At 32.8% G+C, this 25,880-nt stretch overlaps 2 protein-coding genes and 1 pseudogene across 3 annotated transcripts; all 3 read left to right on the plus strand.

The window, feature by feature from the left end:
- The first annotated feature begins 1,440 nt into the window (after nucleotides 1-1,440).
- LOC11430892 (disease resistance protein RPM1-like) lies at nucleotides 1,441-4,422 on the plus strand (annotated as a pseudogene).
- A 13,488-nt stretch (nucleotides 4,423-17,910) lies between these two features.
- On the plus strand, nucleotides 17,911-21,683 carry LOC11419536 (probable cytokinin riboside 5'-monophosphate phosphoribohydrolase LOGL3). Its single transcript, XM_003600194.4, has 4 exons — nucleotides 17,911-18,226; nucleotides 19,791-19,919; nucleotides 20,097-20,281; nucleotides 21,109-21,683. The coding sequence occupies exons 1-4, from the start codon at nucleotides 17,999-18,001 to the stop codon at nucleotides 21,503-21,505; spliced, it is 939 nt and encodes a 312-aa protein (XP_003600242.2). The 5' UTR covers nucleotides 17,911-17,998; the 3' UTR covers nucleotides 21,506-21,683.
- Nucleotides 21,684-22,306: 623 nt separating this feature from the next.
- LOC11438006 (disease resistance protein RPM1) lies at nucleotides 22,307-25,880 on the plus strand. Of its 2 annotated transcripts, none has more exons than XM_003600198.4 (2): nucleotides 22,307-25,350; nucleotides 25,579-25,880. In XM_003600198.4, exon 1 carries the CDS (start codon nucleotides 22,502-22,504, stop codon nucleotides 25,331-25,333), a length of 2,832 nt encoding a protein of 943 aa, XP_003600246.2. In that variant the 5' UTR covers nucleotides 22,307-22,501; the 3' UTR covers nucleotides 25,334-25,350; nucleotides 25,579-25,880. The 2 variants fall into 2 exon arrangements, with proteins under 2 accessions (XP_003600246.2, XP_024635466.1); XM_024779698.2 differs by having other exon boundaries at nucleotides 25,583-25,880.

Consider the following 25,880-nt stretch of genomic DNA (forward strand, 5'->3'; position numbering starts at 1 on the left):
TCGATATCTGTTATAGGCTTCCAACCATTTTAAATATTTTTAAGACCTATAAGGTTATATTACTATGAATAAAAAATAAATACCATTGATTTTTCAAATCCACAACAAGTTTGTTATAACCACACACAAAAATTTAATTTTATATGAAGAACCATACGAAAAGCACCGAGGAGGCCTAATGAAGATTACGTGCGTGCTGACCCGCTTGTGGGTAAATGGAAACCTCCCAGGGGCTTTTCTGATGCTGGACACTTCAGAACCAGGATTGATTCGATGGAGCATGTTCATGTCATCTGGAGGTCGTAGGAGACTCGACGAAACCTGACACCTTTTCAAGACGTATGCCGGTACTTCGGGTGGATCATGGCCGGCAAATCCAGGATGGTGCATCACTTGCCGGAGCGGGTTCTGAGGCAGTACGGCTAGGTCCAGACCTTTCTTAGACCTCCAACGACGATTGGGCATCTTGAGCCACAGGAGGTGGTTACGTCCTTCATGGAGTTTGTTGTCTATGTCCTTAGCCAGCAAGAGAGGGGTGAGCCGGTCCCGGAGGACGAGGGGTGGAAGCAACCAAAGGGGTACATGGAATGGTTCTCCCGTATATCCCATCCTCTTATGATCGCCCATGCGACCGTTCCTGAGCACACAATTCTTGTCTCTCCCTACGAGGAGGTTATTGTTGAGCAGCAGTGGGCCAGACATCCACTCGACCCATTCCAGATCATGCAAAATGTCAGAGCCGTAGTTGACAACGGTATGGAGGGGATTCCTGACGTTTATTCAAATCCTGTTGTTGCCCGCATTATGGAGACCATTCGACAACAATATCGCGTGTTGGAGGAGGTTCCGGCTCCGCGGAGGGGTAGTAGGAGTCCACGGGAGTAGTAGGCTCTTATTTTATGACCTTTTTTTTTTTATATATTTTTAGTTTTTTATGACATTTTGTCGGATATGAATGTAATATATTTACATTTGCGTGTTTGCGTTTTTTATGACATTTTGGTTAATTTTCATTTATTTTGTGTATCTAAATTATTAAGGAATGAATGAATGATTTAATGAATGGTTGAATGAATGATGAAAACATGTATTTTGAGAGGAATGGATGTATGTATAAAAAAACTTTGAAACGAAGAAGTAAATAGAAATATATTTTTTCTACAGACGGCATTGGGAAGTTTTAATTTAATTTTTTTTCTTTTTACATTACATTCTTTGGAAATAATCGTTCTGTACTGTGCTTTATACAAAAGACATGCTTTATGGAAATGTTTATTTGTTGTTTTATTTGTTTGCTAACTTGTACAAAAGACATGCCTTATTCCTTTCTTCATGATAGAAGTTGCCTTATTCCCTTGTTACTTCATGCTTTACGGATTCCCATTTCGTAGATAGAAGGCAATTACCTTATTCCTTTATTCATAACAGAAACTTCGCAAAACAATTCTCAATCAAAAACAAACCGTGTAGCCTTCAATTCATATAGAAAAACATCAATAATCAGAGCTTGACGAATGGCCGAAATGGTTGTGTCTTTAGTTATTGACCAACTACTTCCAGTGTTAAGGGAAGAAACCAAGCTGTTGAGAGGCATTCACAAGGATTTTGCAAACATTAAAGCTGAACTGGAAAGCATTCAAGCATTCCTGAAGGATGCTGATAAAAGAGCAGCAGGAGCTGAAGGAGACAACTCAAGTGAAGGAGTCAAAATATGGGTGAAGCAACTTAGGGAAGCAGCTTTTCACATAGAAGATATCATTGATGATTATTTGATCCAGGTACGACAACAACCTCGAGATCCTGGATGTATAGCTTTACTTCATAAGCTCAAAACTACGTTACCTCGTCGTCGAATAGCATCTGTGATTCAAGATGTTAAGTCATCTGTTATTGAGATCACAGAAAGAAGTGAAAGATATGGCTTCCAACGTTCTTTTGAACAAGGAACAAGCAATTCTAGAGGAAGCAGGAATGCCGAATGGAACGACCCTCGAGTGGCTGCTCTTTACATCGAGGAAGCTGAGGTTGTGGGATTTGAAGCGCCAAGAAAAAGATTGATTGAGTGGATGGTAAAGGGAAGGGAAGAGCGCACTGTTCTTTCTGTGGTAGGAATGGGAGGGCAAGGAAAAACAACTCTAGCCAAGAAAGTTTTTGACAGCAAGGATATCATGGGACACTTTGATTGTCGTGTATGGATTACAGTGTCTCAATCATATAATTCTGAAGGATTGTTGAGAGACATGTTGCTAAAGGTTTGCAAACAAAAAGGAGAGACACCTCCCGAGGGTATTTCTCAAATGAATCGGGAGTCATTGACTGATGAAGTGAGAAATCACTTGCGGAAATCGAGGTACCTTGTCGTCTTTGATGATGTTTGGAATGAATTTTTTTGGAATGATATTAAATATGTTGCAATTGATTGTAAAAATGGAAGTAGGATATTTATAACAACAAGGAAAAAGAATGTTGTGGTGTCTTGTAAAGAGTCTTCTTTTATTGAGGTGCATGAACTGCAACCTTTATCTCTAGAACAATCTTTGGAGTTGTTCAATAAGAAGGCATTCAAAATTGATTGTGATGGGTGTTGTCCAAACGAGCTCATTGGTATAGCTGATGAAATTGTTAAAAAATGCAGTGGTTTACCGCTAGCAATTGTTGCCATCGGTGGCCTTTTATCTACAAGAGAGAAAAATGTGTTTGAGTGGCAGAGATTTAGAGAACATCTGAATTCAGAGCTAAAGACAAATGCACATCTAATTGGGATAGAAAAAATTTTAAGTTTAAGTTATGATGATTTGCCTTACTATCTCAAGCCATGCTTGTTGTATTTTGGAGTATATCCAGAAGATTATGAAGTTAAATCAAAGAGAGTGATTCGACAATGGATAGCTGAAGGGTTTGTAAGGGAGGAAAAGGAGAAGACTTTGCAAGAAGTGGCAGAGGGATATCTCATAGAGTTGATCAATAGAAGCCTGGTGCAAGTATCTTCACTTAAAATTGATGGCAAAGCTAAAGGATGTCGTGTTCATGATCTAATACGCAATATGATCCTTGAAAAAAGTGAGGATTTTAATTTTTGCAAGCATGTTAGTGATGATGGGCAAACATCCTTAAGTGGAATAGTTCGGCGCCTGTCAATAACAACCATTGACGATGTTTTCAAGGAGTGTATTGACAAATCTCATGTTCGGTCCCTATTTTGTTTTGGTATTAAACGAATGTCCCCGTCCTTTGATAGAGGAATCCCCACAAAGTACAGGTTACTGAAGGTTTTTGATTTTGAAGATTTTGTTATGAATAATATTCCTATGAATTTGGGAAATTTCATCCACTTGAAGTATTTAAGCATAATGATGTCAATTAATGCAGTTGAAGTAGTCCCAAAATCCATTGGCATGCTCCAGAACCTAGAGACCTTGGTTCTAAGGGGTCGATATTATTTTGAGTTGCCAAAGGAGATTAGGAAGCTTAGAAAGCTAAGACATCTTATCGGCACTGAACTGTCATTGATTCATTTAAAGGATGGTATTGGAGAGATGAAGTCCCTACAAACTCTGCGTTATGTTTCTTTAAACATGGATGGAGCAGCAGAGGTAATTAAAGCGCTAGGAAAGCTGAAGCTGATAAGGGATTTGGGGTTGCTTAATGTTCCTAAGGAAAATGAAAGCATTTTCTCTTCCTCAATCAATGAAATGCTGCACTTGGAGAAACTAAGTGAATAATATAACAGATGATAACTTCATTTGTTTGAATTTGATTTCACCGCCAACTAAGCTTCAAAAACTTATACTGAGAGGTAAGATAAAGGAGTTTCCAGAATGGATGTTAGATCTTCAAAATCTTACTGTGTTGAGGTTGGTGTGGCCGTATTCAGTCAAAGATCCATTGCAATCACTAAAAAGTTTGCAACACTTGTTGAGGTTGTTGTTGGTCCTTAGTAAGTATGAAGGTTTACAATTGCATTTTCAAGATGGAGGGTTTCAGAAACTAAAGGAACTGGAAGTTAGTGATTGCATTGAATTGAGAGAAATTATTATTGACAAAGGATCAATTCCTTCTTTAAAAGCTCTTAGTTTAATAGACCTTCATAATCTGAAGAATATACCCACTGGCATACAACACTTGGAGAAGCTTGAAGAGCTCTGGATTGCTGGTGTGGATGATGAATTTGGGAAGCGCAGTTCTACTGAAGATTGGAATTGGATCATGGAGCATGTTTCACTTGTAAAAAAATTTATTCCAGGAATTTGATAGAAATTAAAAACCCAAGGACTTAGAAATCACGCTTTATCATACTCCAGGTGTGCTTTTTCTTCCTATAACTTATTTTTGTACTAATATTTACTGTTTTCCATATGTATGAGAATTTTGAATGTCCATTCATCAAAATACAAGCTTTATTATTTTAACTCAGCATCGCCAATTATGTATCCCCCAAGGGCTAGTTTTCTATAACCCTTTTGTTCCAAAGATTCTGAATTTGCTGTGATTTGGTAGGTGATGGACTTTCAACTTCAAGTGCGATGGCAATTCAGATTCTCCACATGGACTTTGGGATTTGTGTTTCTCAATAAATAAATAAAAGAGTTAATAGAGTTTTACCCCTATAATATAGACTATTTCTGGTATTACACCCTCTAAATGTTTTTTATAGGTCATAAAAAAACGAAAAAAAATTTGTACATAAAAAATTGGTTTTTTTATGACCTATAAAATGGGGTAAATAAAAAAAAATTACAGGGGTAAATAATTTTTTTTTTACAGGATGTAAAACCGGAAATGATCTATATTACAGGGTAAAACTCTACTAACCTTAAATAAAATGTGGGATTGTTATTTAACATTGGTGTATTAAATATCCAAATTGTTTGTAATTGTAATTGTTGCTTTCAAGAATTGTGAGACCTTATTTTTCAGTTCATTTACTATTCTGTAATTTGTGTAATAAAACTCATCCACAGTGTCACACCTCTAGCAATAAAGTAAAAAAAAGATGCTGTCATTGTTTACTGTCGGTTTGAATAAAATTGGTCATCCTCTGCCTCTTCATATGTTGTTTCTAGTATTAAAGAAACTTCACCTTCAACCAAATTAATTACATGTGAAAGGAAAAAAATTTATTTATTTTTTGACTAAAATGTAAAGTGAAAGATCATTGTATAGTCATAGGAAAATAAAGTGTTCACACATTTAAGTTTTTTTTTTTAAGAATTTAAACTAGCACTCAAATTGGTACCAGAGATAATCTAATTTGGGAGCTTGAGGAAAGCCAACACCACTAGTTTTGACCGTTTAGGTTTTCAATTATGCGATTTTGAGCGCTCTAGTTTTTTTTGAACTATTTTGGCCCTCCAAATTTTAAATTTAAAGTCCCTCATTCATGTGATAAAATTTATTTGAAGTATGTGATAGTAACATAGATCCTTCACACCTAATCATCTATTCCATTTTCTTCTCTTTCTTTACCATCTCCCTCATTCTTTCTCTTACCAATCACTAGCTATTCTTGAGAAGGTTCACAGCTTTCAAAGAAGACAAATTCGGTAGGCAATAGAGTTTTATATAATTTTGGTATCATTAAATCAAAAGTAAGCATGGGGCTATGTGTTTTTACGTAATCTTAATATCATTAAATGTTAAGTTTAAAGTTTACACCATGAGCTTGATCCAACCAATGAGAAAGAGATAGAAGTTACTTGTAGTAGAAGTAACTGTAGTGTAGTACAATTTCCACTTACTTGCAGTACAAGCAACTGCAATGTAGTACAATCTTAGTAGATTGATAGTACAATTCACTTTGAATATATATAGACATGTACTCTTCTGATCAATCTAATGGAAAATAAGCTTTGTTTCTCAGTTTCATAATATGGTATCAGTAGCTCTCTTTGAAGAGAGAGTTTGTTACGATCCTTGATTCCTTTTCGCTGCATTTTCTCGCGTTTTCTTCCTCAATTTTCTCTGGTTTCACGTTGAATTAGTTGTGAAATCATCGTTGTTTCTTTGAAGTCGTAGTTAATTCATTGTTTTTTGTCGGTTTTGATCAAGATTTCTGGAAATTTTCCAGATTTTCTCATCTCTCTGTTTTTCTTTGTTATTGATTCACCTTCACTGAGGACCTTACTCTCAAAGAAAATAAATTATATAAACTATCAATAGGTTTATAACTACGGCATTTTCAATTTCTGCTTTGGCACTTCTTTTCTAGGCATGTGAAACTTCTAAATAAGTGACTGGTTCAAGGCATTTTGCTTTTGCTTCACCCAGTTTGTGGTGTGTAATGCATACAATATGTTTTGTTATGAGAGTTTGTATCTCTTTGATGGATTGTAAGACTTTATTTTCGATTGAACTTGGAAAGGAAATTTAAGCTTAATGTGATTTCTTTTCTTTATGTTTTGTTGAGAAATGCAATTAATCAAGGTTATCAAAATCAAATCTACCAGTTTGATAAAAAAAAAAAAAAAAAAAAAAAAAAAAAAAAACCAGATGTATGTTCGGCCCCATCAACCATGAAACTGCCTTGACAGAAAACAAAGGAGAAAATTAAAAAAAAAAAAAAAACCATGATAACAACAAGCCAAAACCAACTGTCGGACCATATTAATTTTCTTCAGTCAATGAATACCGTACTAATGCCTCGGACATTGTGATATAGTCAAGCCTAGAACATTGGTGAAAACCCTCGAATCCTTGTAGAATTGTAAAAAAAACCTTACGATCAGACTCGATTTACACATTAGAGAAACCAAATTCAAGAGCTAGTTGAAGAGAGCTGAGTATAGAATGTGGCACGCCTTCAGCCATGTCGATGCGGGAGGTTGTCCATGATGTCCAAACACAAATAAATTCATTAGGCTGCCTCTAAAACATATTCCATTTCCAGTTTTCTGTTATTGTGTTGCAAGATGTGAAAAACAGACTATGATAGTTATCTCCACGTGGAAGGTTGTACCATCAGTATAAATTTGAACCAAATTGACTACTTTTATTTTCTTAATTAAACTGGACCAAAGGCTAGGCTCAAAAGAAAGATTATACAGAAATCAAACAATTGGAGTGAAAACTTCCATAAAAACATTTGAGATGGGAAAGAACATTTGGAGATGGTCATTGTGGATGCTAAAGTCATATTCTATACTTTCGTGATCTTTACTGTTTTTTACTTAAGCAAATGTAATGACATGTTATTTTATGGTTGTCTCCTACTTAAGGTAATGATATACAAGTGATTATACCTACTGCATATAAAGCTGTTTATGATAAAATCTTAGAAGAAAATGCTACATACTCTTTGAGCAACTTTCAAGTTGTTAGCAATGATTTAGTGTTCAAGGCTTCAGAACATAAGTTTTTATTGAAATGGATCGGTGGCACTACTGCTGATGACATCAATGTTCATGATGTCCCAAAGTCTGACATCAAATTCAAGCCATTTGCAGAAATTATTATACTGCTTATAACTTATATACATTTCCATTTTATATTGAAATTTTTCTTTCAAATAATCATTTGATGTTGGTTGTCAAGATGTTATAGGAGTTGTTCAGGACATGGGCTATTGTCAGCTGAATGAAGGTATGGGAAAAAGCTCCAGGTTAACTTTACTATGAAAGATCTAAGGTGGGGACTTAATGTCTTCTTGGACATTTGATCTTTAAAACAATTAAGGGGAACTAGGTTTACCTATCAGATACACATAATTATAATGTTTATGTGTTTCAAATGGATTTGTAGTGACATTTCTCTTAACTGCACTTTGTGGGAGGATTATGCTGCTATGTTTATTAAATACAAGACTGAAAGGAAGCAAGGTGGACCAGTGGTTGTGATGCTAAAGTATGCCAAAATCAAGGAAGAAGGTGATATCCCTACATATGTTTTTGTAGTTGCATGTGTATCTCCTAAGATTGACTTCTGTTGTTATCAAACAATTATTATTCAACTAAAAAAGTGTTTCAAACACTTATTGTTTCACTAAGTTGTCCATCAATGAGGGCATTCATGATATCAATCTGTTCAAAGGAAGGTTTGTTATTATCATATTGTTGTCTAAATGGACGAATTAGGTATATAACCGAGTGAAGTTAAACTTTATCTGCATGCCTACTATATACTATTAGTTCTTTCAGATTTTAAAATCAATCTAACAAATTTGTGTAAATAATATTCAGATCCATGGTTTTTTATTATGCGAAGATATTCCTTTGTGGTTTCTTTTTTATTTTTAGTTACCATACTTTAAGTTTATTTATGCTATTTCTTAATTTATTTAGCAACATTTTTTTATTAATTGTCTACTTTTTTAAATCATTTCGTTTAATATACACAAATGTTTTTGTTTAGATGTGTTTAGGGATAATTCAATAACAACTAAAATTTAATTTTTCAGTCAAATTTCCAAATATAATAATATCTAAAATGCATTATTTTTAGATATTTAAATATATTTGTATGTTATAGTTAAAAGGGATTTTTTCAGTCTACACAACATTTCATTTAATTATTCCATAACAGTAAGTGTTTTGTTCATGTTTAATTATATATAAAAAAAAATCACAGAATGGATGGAAAAGGAAATTCATCAAGAGGGCCTTTGAAACGGTTATACATCCAAATCATGTTATTATAGAACATTTCTTATAATTCATTTACTTGTATCAATTTAATTTGATAATCAATTCATAATTGTATTGCATTCCTTAAATCATACAATCTCCATCCGATCTTAAAATTTATTAATTTGTCTTACGGATTATTTTACAATTTAACCTTTTAATATCAAAATGATACTAAGATATTTATCAAACAATATAGGTTCTAATGTCTTATTTACATCAATTTGACTAATTGTTGAAGTCATGTTTTAATAAAATATGCCAATATCTTTAATCAACTTTTAAATACTAATTGAAATATTTCATGATTTATATCTGATAACAAAAAATCATTTTATTAACAGGACACAATTGAAGTTTCTCAACTTTTTGCTATCAGTTGGAAGGATGTAATTGTTATGGAGAAAATTGGATCCATCAAAGACCCGACTGATACATATGTTCCAAACTTTGTTAACAAGTGGAACATTGTTATACCTAATGAAAATATTGTAACACTTGATTTAACAAAAAACTACTATAATCCCACTATAACCAATCGTTGGAATACACTTCAACAATTATATTGTTTTCCAACCAATGTGAATGTCATGTTTGCTTATTATGCAATGAATATATTCAAAGTCCAAAGATTCATTGAAGTCAATTGCTTCAATTAACTACCGGCATTTCACACTAAATGTTTGAACCGAAATGAAATTAAGTACTTTGGTATACAACTATGGAATGGTCTAACAAAAAGAAACAATCTGGTTAAGTCAACTATATTTGCTTACAAATATTAACTTTTTTGTAACAATTATTACTTTGTTATTTTTTTTATATATTATTGTTTTTTGTTTTTGTTTTTTTGTTTTCTTATGCAGAAACTAACTATGGACTTTGGTCAATACCTCCAACATAATATACGTCAAACTTTAATCTTTTGTGGAGATAATGAAGATTATCAACTTTTTAATATCATTCTCAGTCATGACGACAACTTAACCACAAAAATTGGACCAAAGTGGAAAAATTTTGTCGAAATAATCAGTTTCAAACTGGTACAATTAGATTCAAATTTACGCATAATAATTATGATGTTTGTCATTTTTTTTTCCGGATAATCCATAATTATCCTTTTTGAATTTCTACTATATAACGGTAACAAATAATATTTAGCAATATCTATAACTATCTTTTGCAATGTAAATTTCTGTATTATATTTATCTTTGCTACCCCTGTTTAACGTCCCATTTTTATATAAATTATTGCAACAATAAAGTTAATAAATAATTAGTGTCATATTCGTAATTAAAATATGCATTAACTTTTAATTCTCAAATTATAATTGTACTCGTGCGTCAGCACAGGTGTTTTTACTAATATTCATTTACAATATGATTCCAACAATAATATTAAAAGAATGACCAATGGAAACTAAGTCTTCTACCTTTCAAAACAATAAAGGAAAAAAGTTGTTTAATTCCTCTCGGTATGAACCATACACTATATAAATTTTGAAGAACATACAATTTTTTTTCTCTTCGGATCTAACCAAATATCAGAAATCACAAACAAATAATTAAAAACAAAATAAAATGTTGTCGGTATGTAGTAATTTTTTGCAAAAAACATGTTCGTTTGAGTGTTATCCACTATTGCAAACAGCATACAGGCTACTGTCAAAGGCACCAAAAGAAGTTGAACACCTTAGAAAGGAACTGAAAAAACTTCATGACTGCTTAATGGAGGCAGCAAAAAAAATGGCTGAATCTGAAGGTTGAAATCGTGAGAGCATGAAAAACAAGGCCACAAATCTGATAACAATATATTTTAGAATAGAAGATGTCATCGAGGAATGGATTTTGTGTGATCAACATGAAAAGTACAGTTTGTTACATGATTACAAATATATTTTTTCTAATTATTTTAGTTTAGAAAAAAAGCTAACATTTGTTATGTTACTAACGGAAATTTATGTAGGTTTAACTAGCAATAACTCCATTTTTTAGCTTTTGGTGCAATACAACCAACACTAATGATTTTTTTTTTTTACTCATATCCAGGGTGAATGAGAGAAGGTCGTGTATCATTTGTGAGAAAGAGGAGCATCATGGTAATTGATGTGTGACTTTACCTCGTGGCAGTGCTAAATTTGTCAACATGAGGTGTTGTGATCGGTTTCAAATTGCGCGCAAGGTTGAAGAAATTAAACAATATTTAGGTAAAATCAATCACGGTACCGAAAGTAAGTCTTCTTCCGAACAAAAACTAAGTAGTTCTAAAAGAAACCCAGGTATGGCATGATGAGTATGACCCCTCCACATATCTATTATCCGGGTCAAACTGAAATTGTGGGTTTCAAAGTCCAAAGTGATAAATTGATTGGTTGGTTGGAAGATGAACATGCAAAGAGCAATGTTACAGTCGTGGTAGGAATGGTAGGACAGGGAAAAACCACTCTTGTCAAGCAAATTTACGACAACGAGAAGGTGATTGAAAAGTTCAATTGCAAAGTGCGGATCCACATTTCTAGTTTCAACTCTCCAAATATAATAATATCTAAACTGCATTATTTTTAGATATTTAAATATATTTCTATGTTACAGCTAAAAGGAATTTTTTCAGTCTACACAACATTTCGTTTAATTATTCCATAACAATAAGTGTTTTGTTCATGTTTAATTATATCCAAAAAAAAATCATAGAATGGATGGAGAACGAAATTCATCAAGAGGGGCTTTGAAACGATCATACATCCAAATCAGGTTATTATATGACATTTCTTATAATTCATTTACCTCTATCAATTTAATTTGATAATCAATTCATAATTGTATTGCATTCCTTAAATCATACAATCTCCATCCGATCTTAAAATTTATCAATTTGTCTTACGGATTATTTTACAATTTAACCTTTTAATATCAAAATGATACTGAGATATTTATCAAACAATATAGGTTCAAATGTCTTATTTACATCAATTTGACTAATTGTTGAAGTCATGTTTTATTAAAATATGCCGATATCTTTATTCAACTTTTAAATAATAATTGAAATATTTCATGAGTTATATTTGATAACAAAAAATCATTTTATTAACAGGACACAATTGAAGTTTCTCAACTTTTTGCTACCAGTTGAAAGGATGTAATTGTTGTGGAGATAATTGGATCCATCAAAGACCCGACTGATAAATATGTTCCAGACTTTGTTGACAAGTAAAACATTGTTATACCTAATGAAAATATTGCAACGCTTGATTTAACAAAAAAACTACTATAATCCCACTATAACCAATCGTTGGAATACACTTCAACAATTATATTGTTTTCCAACCAATGTGAATGTCATGTTTGCTTATTATGGAATGAATATATTCAAAGTCCAAAGTTTCATTGAAGTCAATTGCTTCTATCAACTACCTGCATTTCACACTAGATGTTTGAAACTGAAATGAAATTAAGTACTTTGGTATACAACTATGGGATGGTCTAACAAAAAGAAACAATCTGGTTAAGTCAACTATATTTGCTTACAAATATTAACATTTTTGTAACAATTATTACTTTGTTATTTTTTTATATATTATTGTTTTTTGTTTTTGTTTTTTTGTTTTCTTATGCAGAAACTAACTATGGACTTTGGTCAATACCTCCAACATAATATACGTCAAACTTTAATCTTATGTGGAGATAATGAAGATCATCAACTTTTTATATCATTCTCAATCTTGACGACAACTTAACCAAAAAAATTGGACCAAAGTGGAAAAAAAAATTGTCGAAATAATCAGTTTCAAACTGGTACAATTAGATTCAAATTTACGCATAATAATTATGATGTTTGTCATATTTTTTTCCGGATAATCTATAATTATCCTTTTTTAATTTCTACTATATAACGGTAACCAACAATATTTAGCAATATCTATAACTATCCTTTGCAATGTAAATTTCTGTATTATATTTATCTTTGCTACCCCTATTTAACGTTCGATTTTTATATAAATTATTGCAACAATAAAGTTAATAAATAATTAGTGTCATATTCGTAATTAAAATATGCATTAACTTTCAATTCTCAAATTATAATTGTACCCGTGCGTTAGCACAGGTGTTTTTACTAATATTCATTTACAATATGATTCCAACAATAATATTAAAAGAATGACCAATGAAAACTGAGTCTTCTACCTTTCAAAACAATAAAGGAAAAAGTTTGTTTAATTCCTCTCGATATGAACCATACACTATATAAATTTTGAAGAACATACAACTTTTTTTCTCTTCGAATCTAACCAAATATCATAAATCACAAATAGATAATTAAAAACAAAAGAAAATGTTGTCGGTATGTGGTAATTTTTTGCAAAAAGCATGTTGTTCCTTTGAGTGTTATCAACTATTGCAAATAGCATACAGTCTACTGTCAAAGGCACCAAAAGAAGTTGAACACCTTAGAAAGGAGCCGAAAAAACTTCATGAATGCATAATGGAGGCAGCAAAGAAAGTGGCTGAAGCAGAAGGTCGAAATCGTGAGAGCATGAAAAACAAGACCACAAATCTGATAACAATATATTTTAGAATAGAAGATGTCATCGAGGAATGGTTTTTGTGTGATCAACATGAAAAGTACAGTTTGTTACATCATTATAAATATATTTTTTTCTAATTATTTTAGTTTAGAAAAAAAGCTAACATTTGCTCTGTTACTAACGGAAATTTACGTAGGTTTAACTAGCAATAACTCCATTTTTTAGCTTTTTGTGCAATTCAACCAACACTAATGATTTTTTTTTTTTTTTACTCATATCCAGGGTGAATGGGAGATGGTCGTGTACCATTTGTGAGAAAGAGGAGCATCATGGTAATTGATGTGTGACTTTACCTTGTGGCAGTGCTAAATTTGTCAACATGAGGTGTTGTGATCGGTTTCAAATTGCGCGCAAGGTTGAAGAAATTAAACAAGATTTAGGTAAAATCAATGGCGGTACCGAAAGTAAGTCTTCTTCCGAACAAAAACTAAGTGGTTCTACAAAAAACCCAGATGTGGCATGGATGAGTATGACCCCTCCACAGATCTATTATCCGGGTCAAACTGAAATTGTGGGTTTCAAAGCCCAAAGTGATAAATTGATTGGTTGGTTGGAAGATGGACATGCAAAGAGCAATGTTACAGTCGTGGTAGGAATGACAGGACAGGGAAAAACCACTCTTGTCAAGCAAATTTATGACAACGAGAAGGTGATTGGAAAGTTCGACTGCAAAGTGTGGGTCCACATTTCTAGTTTCAACTCTCCAAAACAATTCTTTAGATTCATGTTGTAGAAGCTTTGCGAAGGAACTGGGCTACCTATGGCTTTTATAAGATGGATCTAGAGCCGTTGAAAGTTAGAGTGAAAAAACACTTGCACAAAAAACGGTATGTTCTCTTCTTTAATGATGTGTGGAAAAAACAATTTTGGAAGGAAATTGAACATATCATTGGTCATAACGAGAATGGAAGTCGGATAATTATCACGACAATGAACAAAGAAGTTGCAAAGACTAGGAATATGTCTTCTGTTGTTGATGTTGACGTGCATGAAATGTAACCTTTAACTTGTGAAGAATCTTTGAAGCTGTTTTGTCAGGTTGCGTTGAAACTTGATATCGATAAAAACAGTTGTCCAAAAAAGTTTGAAAACATATCTGATAAAATTGTGGACTTGTAGCCATTGGTAAGCAAATACCTAGAGAGAATACTAACACATTTAATTGGAAAAGTAAAATACAAGAGTCGGGTATCAGAGAGAGAAAGGTTAGGTTTGAGTTATGATTACTTGTCTAACCACCTTAAGCAATGCTTATTGTATTTTGGAATCTACCCTCCAGATTATGTAGTTAAATCAAAGAGACTAATTAGACAGTGGATTGCAGAAGGGTTTGTATTTGTAAACCATGAAAATGGGAAAACCATTGAGGAAGTTGCAGAATACTATTTAATAGGTCTTATCGACAGAAATTTGGTGCAAGTATCTTCATTTACCATTGATGGTAAACCTAAATGTTGTCGCGTTCATTGGCTAGTACATGATATGATCCTGAGAAAGTATGAGGATTTATCATAATGATTCCAGCATTAAAAGCTCCTTTGATTTCATTTTTATAACAGTGTCTAACAATATATATATATAGAAAAATTAGAATAATAATTGGGAGGGTTTTGGTTGTTTGTCCCCCCTCCTTTTCTCTGTATCTGTTTGCTTATTAATATATTCTAGGTGCTTGCTTTTTCAGCAAGTATCCTTTTGTTAAAAAAAAATAAAAATAAAAAAATAAAAAATAAAAAACCTCTATAATAAATGATCTATAAGTATCTCTATAAACACTCCATTAGTCTTGAGGTATGTTCCGATAATGATGAGTCTTTGGAGCCTAACTCACTTAAACTTTATTCTATCAAACAAAATAGAGAGGCAAACTGTGGTCCTTCGTTAATACTCCATACCAAATTATTCTAATCAAAATAATGTCCCATTTTATGACTTTTTTTATAATAAAAAAAATAAATAATAGTAATAATAATAATAATAATAATAATAATAATAATAATAATAATAATAATAATAATAATAGAAGATCTATGTCTGAATATTATGTTTACCTTAAAAATAATTTGGTCACTTGGTCTACAAAACGACAATCAACTTTATCCCGCTTTAGTGTTGAAACATAATATCGTCATGGTGTTGCTAATGTTGTTGTTGAATCTTGTTGGCTTCCAAACTTACTGTTAGAACTCCAATGTCCGATCATCAAAGTCACTCTTGTCTACTGTGACAACGTTAGTGTTGTTTACTTGTCAGATAATCCTATCCAATATCAACGCACAAAACACATTGAAATGGATATCCATTTTATGCGTGGAAAGGTTGTTAAAGGTCAAGTACGTACGTGTTCTACATGTACCATCTCGCTATCAGATAGTTGACATTTTCACCAAGGGCCTTCCACTGCAATTGTTTGATGATTTTAAAGATAGTCTCAACATTCGTCAACCTCCCGTCTCGACTACAAGGACGTATTAGAATATAAAATATTCATTGTATAAATCATTAGTATCTACTACATCAGTATCTTCAACATTTGTCAACCTCCTGTTATGCCTAGCTTGTCCGATGTATATTTAGGGTTGATTAATATGGATATTGTGAGGGAAATGCGCCATATCCCAGATAATGGACAAATTCAAAAAGTGTACCAAATCGCGTTAACAAGTAATAAAGTAGTAAGTAGGATCGTCTTCATAGAGATTGTCGTTGCAATTTCACAACTAGCATTACTTATAAAAAAAACATAAAATAAAAATAAATAAAAATAAAAATAAACGAAGTAAGGAAATTTGGGGGGAGAAAAGAATAGAATTCAATTTGCAACATTTAGAAAAGAGTGTTTGCTCTATTTCTAGGTTCATGCAACAACCTTAGGTTTGCCACAATCTCTTGATCCAATTAGAGCATTAAGACTTTTTCATAAAAAAAATTAAATAAAAATTATAACATAATTGAATAAAATACTTGAATTAAAAAGATCTACTAACAAACACATATTGAATTATAAATACATATTAAATTATAAATATATAATAAAGCATATTAAATTACAAATGTTTTAATTTTTTTTTTTTTTGAGGAAACAAATGTTTTAAATATGAAAGGGTTAAATATGTTTTCGGTCCCTATAAAAATGTCAACTTTTCGTTTTAGTCCTTCTAAAAAGTTTATTCAACTTTTAGTCCTCCAAAATTTTGTCATCTTCACTCTTGGTCTCTCTTTTAAAGTAAACTCATATGTAAAATTCATATTTTTGAATAAAATTTTGCAGAAAAATTTATAATATTATAAGGATCTCTCCCAAAAAAATAGAATTTTTAAATAAAAAATAATTAAATATGAATTTTTATATTTTTTACGGTAAAAAAATCATATTTAATTTATGTTTTGTTAAAAAATTCTAATTTTTTTGTGATTGATTTTTATAATATTCAATACATTTCTGCACTATTTCATTTAAAAAATACAAAAATTTAAGGTTAAATTACATTTTTGGTCCTCTAACTATTTAATTGGTATCGGATTGATCCTCTAAATAAAAATTGATTTATTTCTGTCCTCTAAGTTTCTCACCGTTACTACATTTAGTCCTTTCTGTTAGGTTTATTCAAATAAACGTTAAGGTTTGTGTTATGTGAGTCCTCTAACTTTATTTATTAGTATCATTTTGGTCATATGCCTTGTTAAGGTATTATGATTAAATAGTGACTAATATTATTGGTAACTATTATGGTTCATATGTATGTATGAAACAGGATGTCATGTACCCACATAGCATAAACCCTAACGTTTATTTGAATAAAACTAACAGAAATGATTAAATGTAGTAACCGTGAGAAACTTAGAGGACCGAAATAAATCAATTTTTAGTTAGAGGACCAATCTGATACCAATTAAATAGTTAGAGGACCAAAAAGATAATTAAGCCAAAATTTAATTATAAATAGGGACCAAAAGTAGTGATTGAAAATTTTATAGGGACCAAAAGTTAATGAAAAATTTTAGAAGGACTAAAACGAAAAGTTTGTATACTTATAAGGACCAAAAATATATTTAACCCAATATTAAAAATATCTTAAATACATTGAAATTGTTGTTTAGATAATTAATTGCTCAGATGCACCTTAAATACATGATGTAATTAATACTCGCTCTGTCCAGAATTAACTGAGTCATTTTTTAATTTCACACATATTAAGATAAATGTATAAATGAAGGAAAGAGAAAAATAATTTTAACTTATAAAGAAAATAAAATTAAATGTTCTTGTTAAGTATTGGTGCATTATCCACTATCATAAATGCAAAGTTGAATATATTAAATTGAGAAAAGTGAAATTTTTAATGGCTTAATTGCACTTTTGGACCCCTATCTTTCCAAAAGTTGCGGTTATGGACCCCTAACTAATTTAAATACAAAACAGCCCCCTATGTTTTGATTCTTTGGCAGTTTTGGACCCCCAGTCAATTGTTGACTCGGTCAACGCTGAAGTGACACCCTAAGTGAGGTGCTACGTGTCAATTTTTTTTTTTTTTTTACCTTGGGGGTCCAAAACTGCCAAAGAATCAAAACATAGAGGGCTGTTTTGTATTTAAATTAGTTAGGGATCCATAACCGTAACTTTTGAAAAGATAGGGATCCAAAAGTGCAATTAAACCATTTTTAATCTATGTACGATTCAGAATAGGAAACAAAAAACAAAAACAAATCCGCAAAATATAAAGGGGTCGAATATTAGAATCTGAACCTTGTTTGACCCTTTTGTTTTGTGAGAGAATCTGAACTCAACTCTCAGTAATGATGCAATTCTCCACGTTTGGTTCCTCTGATTTTGTGCTCATCAAACCCACTCATCATCAAAACAGATTAATCAACTGCAGCAAGTTATTATTCTCCTCAACACAGCACAAGAACAATAGCGTTGGTTTCAATCTCTCAAAGCATAAGGCCAATCACAGATCAATTTTTGTAAGCAAAAGCAAGCAAGAATCATTTGAGTTTGATGAGAGGAAAAGCCCAAATGAGGTAACACCCATCACTTACTTGTTAAAGAGTCCCACATCGGATACGAGATAGTTTCAAAAAATGTTTATAAGTGAGGGCAATCATGTTAGTTGTGTTGTGCTTTAGTGCATTTGATTAGGCTTTTACTTAAATTAAGAATTAAGGTCAATCACCATGATGTCTGCAACTTATCTTTAATAAACAGCTTATTTGCAGCTTATAGTACAAGCTCTTACTATGCATGATAAGTGCTTATACATAAGCTTACATATGTTTTTTGTATAATCTATAAGTTGTTTTCATAAGCTATCTTGGAGAACTTATGAAAATAAACTGCATTAAGCTTAAGTAAAATGTCATAAGCTGTTTTCATAAGTTCTCCAAACAGTCTCACAAAATTAATGTCGGTAGATAAGCTCGAATATGTTAATCCAAACAGTAATGGTTTTTTATGTTTGAACACAATCACAATTGAGGTCTCTTTGGTCTTATTTCATTGTGTTTCTCCGCAATATTAAGGATCATGCTGCAACCACAATCGTTATCAAAAACCACTATTTAAGACCTTGCATAGGTTTTTAATGTTATTTATTTATGGAAAACCCAATGTGCCTAGTGACAAAAAACTGTGTTTTTGTTGTTCATGGATGAGCTTCCAACTTTGTCATGGAATGGATTATCTGGAAACTATTGTATTTTTACTTTGGTAATCAGTTAACAGAAATTGGTTAGCTTTGCGGTGAATATTCTTTTTTTGTTGGTGTGCAGATGTTAAGTTTTTTATGACAAATTAGCATTTTTCTTCTCCTTATCTTGGATCTTATTTATGAAAATATTATGTATAATTTATATTAATATCTTGATATTTAATGAAAAACTGTGAACACGAAAACAGATATCCATTCTTTGTTTGGAAAGCTTGAATATAATCTTCCATCTAGTGGGATTGATCTCTGCCAAAATTATTTGTATTCAGTAACCTAAGACTCATTTAAACAAGGGTTCATATCGATTAGTCATGAAACTTAATATTATTCTGCTCAACACAGCAGAAGAACTTAAGATGCAATTTATGATGGACATAGGGTGTATTGTATCTAGTATGGACTTGGTGCAATATATTCTTTGTAAGTGTTGTCAATCATAAATCGTGTGAAATAGTGGTTTTTTCAAATTCTGCTATGCATCAGTTCTATAACACCTGTGATTGCCGATATTTGACTATACTTTGCACTAAATTGTGTATTGCTAAAAATAGTGATTTGTTCAAATTCTGCTACATTATAGCATCCCTATTTATCATCACTAATCCTTACATAATCAAAAAAAGTACCACCCTTAGAATCATTGGACTCAAACAATGCGTCTCCAAGTGTGGTGCAGTGCTGATACATCTCTAAGAAGGAAAAAAATGGAAATAATAGCTCGAACCTTTGCTTGTAATTGACCATACAACATTGTTTTCTAGCAAAACACTTTGTGCCGAGAGTTCTATCTAATGAATTCCTTTGCATGATTGATTTAACTATATACGATTGTACAATTAATATCTGTAGTTCTCATTTTTTCTTCTTCAAAATTACAGGTTAAAGAAGAGATCAAACAATGTTATGAACTCATAAACAGATTGGGAAGAGGAATTGTGTATCTTGGTTCTTCTAGAATGGGCTCCAGCCATTCACATTATGTGCAAGCACAAGAATTGGCCAAAGAGGCAAGTAAATTCTTACAATAGCTTCCAGCATGTTTTCTTGGTTACTTGCTGGTGAGTTTTATATAAATTATTATTCTCTTATTAACCAATAATGTTTTTCTGGCACAAACAATTGAGACTGAAAAGGTTCTTCTTTGGAAGTTATGCTTATTTTTTTCAACAAATGTTTATTTGCAGATAGCAAATCTTTTGGACAGTACTACATGGTCAGGGGCTGGACCAGGACTAATGGATGCTGTTACTCAAGGTGCTCTGCTGGCAGGGAAACCGGTCGGTGGGTTCAAGATCGGAAGAGAAGCCGGGGAATGGACAGCATCCAACTTTCATCCATACTTACCATCAGAAAATTACCTTACTTGCAGGTGATCCACCGCCATTGTTTAACAGTTTGTTCTATTTGAAGATAACAAGATATAGTTGTACTAGAGATAGAAAGACATTTGATTTGGTAATACAAGTATACAACTAGTGCACCATACAAAAGATCATGGTGAAGCTCTGTCGTAATACTAATAAGAAAACTGTGCTTTGCTCTGTCATATGTCATTAATCCTTTATTTAATCAAAGTATCGTACTCTCTTTAGACCTCTGTTCCAACACAGGGTTATTACTACTAGTGTATGAAAAAATGTGTCATTCACGCTCCAATAAGATCTAGGGGTGTACACAGATTTGGATTGAACCGATTAATCCAATGACTCAACTCAACCCAAACTATACTTTACTCGAACCCGATTAAATTCAAGTGTGGTTCAGGTGACGGACTTAGAATTGTAAACCAGTTAACCCGACCCAATTATTTTTTCTGTCAATTTGAGTATGTTTTCTGGAAGAATATTACTTGTGCTTCATAATTTTGCTTGAAATTGTGGTTTTTGTAATGTTTAAAGTGTTTTGATGTAGTTACAATATTTTAGAATAAAAAAGTTAGTTTTTTTCCCTCTAAGACTTGTCAGCCCAACCTGACTCAACCTGTTTGTCACCATGTTAGTTTGGTTTCGTTTTGTCGTAAAACCTACGGGGGGGTATCCAACCCCAACCAAAGGATGGGTATGAGGTTTGGCCAAATTTGACCTTATCCGACCCGTGTACACTACTAACAGGATGGTATTTTTTTACATTCAAATAGGAGACTGAGAGGATCCAAAATATACTTGACTGCTATTAACTATTTCGATTTAAGTTCAGGTTTTTCTCTGCAAGGAAGCATGGGCTAGTCGATGCTGTAGTGAGGAACAACTCATTCGATAAAACTGCTGTGGTTGCCCTTCCAGGTGGGATTGGTACTCTAGATGAGTTGTTCGAGATGCTGGCGTTAATCCAACTAGAACGGATCGGATCAAAGCTTCCTGTTCCCTTCCTGTTGATGAATTATGATTCATTTTATTCAAAACTACTTGACTTTTTAGATGTTTGTGAGGATCGGGGAACTGTCTCTAAAGGAGAGGTTGCATCATTATGGAAGGTTTGTAATAGCAACTCAGAAGCTTTGGCTTACCTTGCCGATTTCTACTGCATTTCTTCTGGTGATATAAGTCAGAAGAAGGAAACTAAATTACAAAGTACACATGACTTACCCTCTTGATAAGAGTTTATGTTTTAACTTTCACTTTGAATACTTAGTAATTATTTGCTTTCTTAACAAAGCTTGAGGTGTAGATTATTCTCCTAAATTATTGTAATTTACACCAAGCCTTATGGTTGACTTTTGACATGTGTAGCAGTAGCAAGTGATAATTGCATGAAAAATTCAGGTTCTTCTATAGTCACAGTAGTAGTAAGTGATATCTGTATGGGCGCGTGCCCGCACGAGCGCATTGACATTTTAGTTCTAACAAGAACAACAATATTGGTGTCTAATACTGCATTATAATTTATGCAAACCCTAAAAAAAATCACCACTCTTAGGCATCTTTGGATGGATGACTTGTAGCAGCCCAGAGGCCATCAAGGGAATAATTTAATTTCATCAAAAAATTACTTAACAAAAACCTAAAATTAAGAAAATCTTATCCAAGAAATATTGATGTCTCTCATGCTTGTTGAGTTTAGTCGGAAAGAAACAAATGAGATTGTTCACGCGTTAGCAGGGGTAGCCACATTTTCATCCAACTCCATTATTTATTAATGAAATGCTATAAGCTTCTTTCCCTCAAAAAAAAAAAAAAAAAACTTATCCAAAGATATTCAGTCTCAACAAAAAATTCAATGATTTTTTTATTATCGATTGAAAAATAAATGTTAAAGAAATTGACTTCAATAATTTATTAATTGATTTTGCATTTTAAAACCTCAAATAATTTAAATTACTTGTAGCCAGTCATAACTTATCATAAGAAAGAAATCAAAGAAGTGTGGACAACAAATCACCAACCTCAACCAAAACCAAAATGAATTTATTTTGTATGGCAGATCTGAAGTTGCTCAATAAATATCAAACAATGATAGAGAAAAGCAAGTCAAAGTCAATGTCTTTCTCACCATAGACTTAACTATTCCAAGAGCTTGAAGAACATATATGCTATAATTTTCTACTTCATCAATCTCACCATTAATCAGGAGAAACCATAGACACAACAAAATGTGTGACACTGTGATCTCCTTTGCTTTCGATCAGTTGCTTCCGTTAGCTCGGGACCATTTGCTTCCACTATTAAAGGAAGTAACCAATATGATAAGAGGTGTCCCAAAAGAAGTTGCAGACATGAAAAATGAACTAGAAAGCATTGAAGACTTCATCAACAATACAGATAGAATGACCGAAGCTGAAGAAGACAATACGCGCGACGGAATCAAAGCAAAGATCAGACAGCTGAGAGAAGCATCTTTTCAGATACAAGATGTCATTGATGAATATATGATATGTGAGGGACAACAGCCTCATGATCCTGGATGTGCAGCTTTGCTTCCTGTGACTAAAGACTTTTTCAAAACCAGGATTCTTCGTCTACAAATAGCTTACAAGATTCAGGACATTAAGTCACTAGTTAGTGCAATGGATGATACTGGTGGAAAAAACCATGGATTCTTCCAAATCAAATCATCTTTGACACGAGGATCAAGTAGTTCTGCAGCAACTGAAAACACCATATTGAACAACCTTAGAGAGGCTCCATTTTACATTGGAGAAGCTCAAGTTGTGGGATTCGAAGCCCCAAGGGATGAATTGGTTAATTTGTTGATAGATGGAAGAAAAGAGCTCACTGTTGTCTCGGTGGTTGGGATGGGAGGGCAAGGTAAAACAACTCTTGCCAAGCAAGTTTTTGACAGCAAAGAGGTTATTGGATACTTTGATTGTCGTGTATGGATCACAGTGTCTCGACACACAGTTGAAGGATTGCTGAGGGACATGTTGCAAAACATTTACAAACAAACAGAAGAAGATCTTCCTTGTAGAATTTCTGAAATGGATCGAAGGTCGTTAATTGATAACGTGAGAAACTTCTTGCAAAACAAAAGGTATATCATCTTCTTTGATGAAGTGTGGAATGAGCAATTTTGGAATGATATTGGATTTTCTTTGATTGATAGTAAAAAAGGAAGTAGGGTATTAATCACAACTAGGAAGATTGATGTTGCCATGTCTTGTAAGAGGTCTTCGTTTTTTCTTGAAGTGCATGAGTTGAAACCTTTGAGTCATGAAAAATCTTTGGAGCTTTTTTATAAGAAGGCATTCTTTGACTTAAATGACTTGAATGGACCATGTCCTAAAAACCTTATGAATGTATCTTCTAAAATTGTTGAAAAATGTGAGGGTCTGCCACTTGCAATTGTGGCTATTGGTGGTCTTTTATCTACCAAAGAAAGATATTCACATCAATGGGAAAGGTTTAGTGAAAATTTGAGTTCAGAGTTGGACAACAATCCCAGTATACATGTTATAACAAAGATTTTAGGGTTTAGTTTTCATGATTTACCTTACAATCTCAAACAATGCTTCTTATACTTTGGAATATTTCCTGGAAACTATGAAGTTAACACCATGAAACTAATTAAACAATGGGTAGCGGAAGGGTTTGTCAAAGAGGAAACAGGAAAAACGGTGGAAGAAATTGCGGAACAATATTTAACAGAGTTGATCCATAGAAGGTTGGTTCTTGTATCTTCTTTTTCAAGTAATAGCAAAGCTAGAAGTTGTCATGTTCGTGGCTTAATACGAGAAATGATCCTTGATAAAATTCAGGACCTAAGCTTTTGCAACTTTACTCAAGATAATGAGGACCAGTCAGTCCTAAGCTTGATGACTCGTCGCCTAACAATATCAACCAGTTCCAACACTTTACTGTCAAGAAATGTTGAATGCTCAAACATTCGGTCACTGCATGTTTTCAAAAATGAAGAGTTACCAGATTCCTTTGTGGCAAGTATCCCTTCAAAGTTCAAATTACTAAAAGTATTTGATTTTGAAGATGTTGCGCTACATCATTATGTTCCAAAAAATTTAGGGGATTTATTCCATTTGAGATATTTAAGCTTTAGAAATACAAAAGTAAGGTATCTCCCAGGATCTATTGGTAAGCTTCATAACCTAGAGACCTTAGATTTAAGGCAAACTATGGTGCGCAAGTTACCAAAAGAGATTAACAAGCTTCAAAAGTTAAGGCACCTTCTAGCTTATGATAAGTCTAAAGGTGTTGGATATGGAATTCAACTGAATGATGGCATTGGCATTGGAGACATAGTGTCCCTACAAACGCTACGCGAAGTGGAAGCAGATGATGGCGGAGTTGAGCTGATTACCGATCTTGAGAGGCTCAAGCAGTTAAAAATGTTGGGGTTGACTAATGTTAAGCAAGAATACACAGAAGCTGTATGTTCTTCCATAAACGAGATGCAACACTTGGAGAAGCTATACATTGCTGCAATAAATAAAGATGAAGTCATTGATTTTTCAAATTTTGATGTATCATTACATAAACTTCAGAAGCTTCGCCTAGTAGGGAAGTTGGAGAGGTTTCCATATTGGATTAGAGAGCTTCAAAACCTTGTTAAATTGTCTTTGTCATATTCCATGTTAACTCATGATCCATTGAAATCATTGACAGATCTTCCGAATTTGTTATGCCTTAGCATCCTCTTTCGTGCATATGAAGGTGAACATTTGCATTTTCAAGATGAAGGGTTTAAGAGTCTCAAGCAACTGGTATTTAGGCGCTTGTATAATTTGAAATCCATCAAAATTGGTAAAGGAGCATTGTCCTCTCTTGAGAAGTTCAAGTTAGTTAATATTCCACAACTGATGGAGGTGCCTTCTGGTGTCTACAACTTGCCCAGGCTAGTTTGTCATATCATAAACATGACTGATGAGTTTGAGCAAAGCATTGATCGTGTTCGAGGACAACATCAATGGATCATAGAGAAGGTTCCATGTGTAGGAATAGTTGACCGAAGTTGGGCACCTGAAAATGTCTAACTTGTTTGGTGATAAAGGTATGTGTTTTCCCGTTTGTATGTATATATACACAGCCAGTGTAACTTGTTCAAATTCGCTCAAAAAAGGTTGTAAAATTGCTAATGTCACTTTTAATAATAGTTTCTCTTGTCTCCAATTTTTTAAAAAAGTTATACTATCAAATGTCAACCAATTATAATCACCAGATCATTAAAAAAGGTTGTTAATAGTTTCTATATTATTGATAATATTTGTGCTTTGATTAGGTAGGAACTCATGGGGCTAATTCAGGTTCTCGTTATGGCCTTTCAACAATAATGACATTGCATATTTCAGTTTCTGCTTTGGTGCTGCAATCCTAAAAAAAAGAGCAATATGAGACCTTTGAACAAATGAGTGATTTAAGACCTTTTTCCTTTTTCATGTTTGATTCATATGTAATAAATGGTTGCATCATGTTATGATAATTCAATTTTAATGAATTGTAATGTTCCTTTTTACTTTGAAATAAGGACGAAAAAAGTTTCATGTAATTCACTTGGTTTTATAATGCTTTCACGTTGGCAAA

This window comes from Medicago truncatula, chromosome 3 (assembly GCF_003473485.1).
Source record: "Medicago truncatula cultivar Jemalong A17 chromosome 3, MtrunA17r5.0-ANR, whole genome shotgun sequence".
In the NCBI taxonomy this organism is placed as follows: Eukaryota; Viridiplantae; Streptophyta; class Magnoliopsida; order Fabales; family Fabaceae; genus Medicago; species Medicago truncatula.

Excerpts from the sequence above, each read along its gene's own strand:
- LOC11419536 (XM_003600194.4), top strand. The coding sequence starts at position 17,999 with ATGATGCAATTCTCCACGTTTGGTTCCTCTGATTTTGTGCTCATCAAA. Across the intron at positions 18,227-19,790 it reads AGAGGAAAAGCCCAAATGAG|GTTAAAGAAGAGATCAAACA; the intron begins GTAACACCCATC and ends TCAAAATTACAG. Across the intron at positions 20,282-21,108 it reads GAAAATTACCTTACTTGCAG|GTTTTTCTCTGCAAGGAAGC; the intron begins GTGATCCACCGC and ends ATTTAAGTTCAG.
- LOC11438006 (XM_003600198.4), top strand. The coding sequence starts at position 22,502 with ATGTGTGACACTGTGATCTCCTTTGCTTTCGATCAGTTGCTTCCGTTA.